Here is a 4293-nt window from a genome sequence, read left to right as displayed (position 1 = left end):
GAGAGAGAGAGAGAGAGAGAGAGAGAGAGAGAGAGAGAGAGAGAGAGAGAGAGAGAGGAGCAACTGTCTCACTGTGAAAGCTGATTCATAACAATTGTAAGAGTCAATTGTTATGGTCATTTTCAGTGTAAGATGCACCTAGCACTTAGTTACAGAGCAGCAGCAGGAGTCAGAACTCATCTCCCCTAACTGGCAGCCGGTGCCTGCTTGTCTCAGAGGTACAAAGTCCAGGCTGTGTGACTGAGCCCATTGGCAGAGAAAGAAAGGAGTCTCAAACCCCAAATTTATTACATTAGGCTTTGTGCCCTAAACCAATGAGATGGGGGACTTGAGAAGGGGCAAGTTTCAGTCTGTGTAAAGACAGGAATTTCTCTCAATCAGGACTAAACATTTTTTAAAAAGGTTTGTTTGTTTGTTTATTTATTTATTTACGCTTTGCCTGCATGTACATCTGCACACTAGAAGAGGACATTGGACCCCAGAGATGGATATGAGCTTCCATGTGGGTGCTGGGAAGAGTAGCCAGTGCTCTTAACATTTGGGACTTTAAAAACCAGTGCTCTTAGTCACCGAGCCATCTCTCTAGTTCCCTTCATCTACTACTTCTAACTTTGTTCTCTATGACAATAACTGAATTGGAACCTGTCATTTTGGTTATGTTGGCTAAGCAGCAAGCTCCTACAATCTGTCTGTCTTCGCCACCCAATGCAGGGGTTATAGGTACATTCAGCCACTCCAGTTTTTCATACAGTGCTGGGATTTGAACTCAGGTCCTCATGCTTGTACAGCAAGTTCTAAGTTCTCTCCCCAGAGCTTCTGAAAGTATTCTGAGCAAAGAACAGAGCTTCCTTAGACAAAGGCAGTCAGTCATTTCATGTTCATCTCTGTATCTGTTATTCTTCTACTACAAAAAATATTTTCCAGACGCATGACAAATTATAAGGAATGAAAAATATGCTTAATTCTTATCTAATATATAAGTTCCAATATGCTTCAAATTTTATAATATGAAAATAATATGCATTATGTACAGGTCTGTTATTTTTACTTAATGTGTATGTGTATGAGTACATACATGTGGTTGCCTACAGAGGTCAAAGAGCATCGGATTCCCCGGAGTTAGAGTTACAGACAGTTGTGAGCTGCCCATTGTGGTGCTGAGAACTGATCCTCTGCAAGAGCAATCCAGGCTCTAAAGTGCTGGGCCACCTCTCTAGACCTCATGTGCGAATATTATACAAGGTTTTTGTTGTTTTAGAAGGTGGATAAGCTCTTAAAGTCCAAGACATATAACATCAGAATTTTGAAACCAATCAATAGAGCAAGCAAAACAAAATCTCACATAGCTTTTCAATGATATTAAACACATAGTCAGAAATATGTCTCTTCTTTTGCATTATTTGAAAATGAAAACTTGTAAGTCATCCTAAAATAACCTTTGGTTTTTTTTTTCTATATTTTTTATGGTCTATTTAACTTTATTTTATATGCATTGGTGTGAAGATGTCAGATCCCCTGCAACTGGATCTTCAGACAGTTGTGAGCTGCCATGTGGGTGCTGGGAATTGAACCTGGGTCCTCTGGAAGAGCAGCCAGTGCTCTTAACCACTGAGCCATCTCTCCAGCCCTTGTTTGTTTGTTTTTTTGAGACAGGGTTTCTCTGTAGTTTTGGAGCCCATCCTAGAACTAGCTCTTGTAGACCAGTCTGAACTTGAACTCACAGGGATCCGCCTGACTCTGGTTCCTGAGTGCTGGGATTCAAGGCATGTGCCACCACTGCCTGGCTGTAAATAATAATATTGAGGACACAAGCAGAAAGCAGAGCAGATGGGCTCACCAAATTCTCAACTTCACGAAGAAACTTACTCTTTCAGTCCCGTTTCAGCACTATTTCCAGATATATCTGAGCCCAGAGAAATGCCAGCAGGTGACTGTCGTCCAGTGAAGCCAGATGATGAAAATGATAGTCCATATGGTTCAAAATTGAGAACTATAATTTAAAACAGTAACAGAGGTTCTTATTTAAAACAAAGCATAAGAATGAAACTTATAAAAAAAAAGAAAAAAAAAGAATGAAACTTATGAGATTCTATTCACTATTGAAACAATTAAAAGGCTGGAATCCAGAGACAATTTTTCAGACATGTTCAGTAAGAGTAAAGCAGCTGCCACCGATTTAAGTCTGCACACACTAGGGTAATCAGAGACAAACTACCCTTTATTTTTATCTTTTTATCTCTTTTAAAAAGTTAAAAAGAATTAGAAAAGGCAAGTAGGCTGGATGGTGGTGGCACACACCTTTAATCCCAGCACTTGGGGGGCAGAGGCAGGCAGATCTCTGTGAGTTCAAGGCCAGCCTGGTCTACAGAGGTAGTTCCAGGACAGGCTCCAAAGCTACAGAGAAACCCTGTCTCAAAAAAAAAACAAAACAAAACAAAAAAGCAATTAGATCAACCTACCTGTCAAATCTACCTCTTTAGACACAAGGGGAATGCAACAAGTGTCACACAGAGTGTGCAAAGCTGTGATCACCAGTAAAACTAAAACTAATAAGAGAGCGAGACAAGGGTGGCAGGGTCAAATCTGCCATTATCACCCAAACAGATGTGTAAGATCTGGAGAGCTGGCTCCGTGGTTATGAGTATTTGTTGCTCTTGCAGAGGACCTGGGTTCAATTCCTAGTATGGTGACTCACGTTTGTAATTCCAGTTCCAGGGGATATGATGCCCTCTTTTGGCCTCTGAAGGTGCTAGGCATATATACCATACATATATGTATGCAAAAATAAAATAAATAAATCTTTAAAAAATTTTAAGATGGCTATATACTACAAAAAAAAACCCTAGAGAGTTCAATTCAGCTTTCATCAAAATTTCAATGACATTCTTCCCAAAACTAGAAGAAACAATTCAAAAAGTCATATAGAAACATAAAAGATCATTAATATACAAAGCAATCTTAAGGAGAAAGAACACCACTGGAGTTATCATAATAGCTGACCCCAAATTTTACTATGCAGCCATAGTGACAACAACAGCATGGTACTGGAACAAAAAGTGCGGTGGAACAGAATAGAGATCTCAGAAACAAAGCACTTAGATATGGTCATGTAATTTTTGACAAAGGTCTTAAAAACATGCATGGAATAACTCAGCAGTCTTGTCAACAAATGGTGCTGGCAAAATGGATACCACCTGTAGGAGGATGAAATTAGATTAGAGACTATAAATATACTTAAAGATATGGACTTTCTGAATAAGAATCAAATAGCACAGAAAATAGCCCCAAGAATTTACAAAATATTACATAAAATTAATGCTTCTTCATAGCACACAAAACTATCAGCTTAGTGAATAGACAGTCTACAAAGTGGAGAAAATCTTTAGAAGCTATACTTCAGACAGGGGGTCAATATCTAGAAAAAATAAAGATCTGAAAAAAATTAAGCAACAACGACAAAAATACTAGTCAAACAAAAAACCCTGCCAATCAATAATGTGCTAATCAAATAAGCAGTAGACAGTTCTCAAAAGAAGAAAATACAAATGGCTAGGAAATATTCTTTTAAAATATCCAGCATCCTGCCTAGACATGGCGGCTCATACCTTTAATCCCAGCACTCAGGAGCTTGAGGTCCCCCTGGTCTACATGGGGAATTCCATACAGGGTGTGGTAGTTTGAATGTAATTGTCCCCCATAAGCTCATAGAAAGTGGCACTAGTAGGAGGTGTGGCCTAGCTGGAGGAAGTGTGTCACAGTTGACTTCCTGTTGCCTATGATCAAGAGGTAAAACTCTCAGCTCCTTCTGCAGCACCATGGCTGCCTCTTGTCATCCTCCATGATAATAATGGACTAAATCTAGTGTCTCTTGACAGCAATAGGAACCTTAACTAAGACACAGGGCTACATAAACAGTTTCTGTCTCAAAAAAAAAAAGTCTCTAATATCCTTAGCCATCAGGGAAATGTAAATTAAAAATACGTCAAGACTCAGTCTCACTCCAGTCAGAAAATGAGCAAGGACGAAGGACAGTGAGGATGTGGTAAGACAAGGGCCCTGACTCTGCAGGTGGGACTAAAAATTAGTTCGCCACTATGGAAACCAGTCAAAAAGTCAAAAAAACAACCACCAGATGGCCTGACTCTACTGCTCTGGGGCATATACTCAAAGGACTTTAAATTCTACTACAGATACACTTGTACACCCACGATTATTGCTGCTCTATTCACGGTACCAAGGAGAACCAACTGGACATCTGTCAATAGACCAACTGGACATCTGTCAATAGACCAA

At 39.6% G+C, this 4293-nt stretch overlaps 1 protein-coding gene across 1 annotated transcript in view; it reads right to left on the bottom strand.

Moving 5' to 3' along the window:
* The window catches only part of Ap4e1 (adaptor related protein complex 4 subunit epsilon 1), a 50011-nt gene that overhangs the window by 14734 nt on the left and 30984 nt on the right, over nucleotides 1–4293 (bottom strand). The window contains exon 16 of the mRNA XM_005364423.3: nucleotides 1867–1990. Coding sequence (XP_005364480.2) covers nucleotides 1867–1990 — 124 coding nt within the window. The remainder of the gene's footprint in view (nucleotides 1–1866; nucleotides 1991–4293) is intronic.

Source organism: Microtus ochrogaster (genome assembly GCF_000317375.1).
Source record: "Microtus ochrogaster isolate Prairie Vole_2 chromosome 14 unlocalized genomic scaffold, MicOch1.0 chr14_random_1, whole genome shotgun sequence".
Classification (NCBI taxonomy): Eukaryota; Metazoa; Chordata; class Mammalia; order Rodentia; family Cricetidae; genus Microtus; species Microtus ochrogaster.
This window is presented reverse-complemented; position numbering and strand designations above follow the sequence as displayed.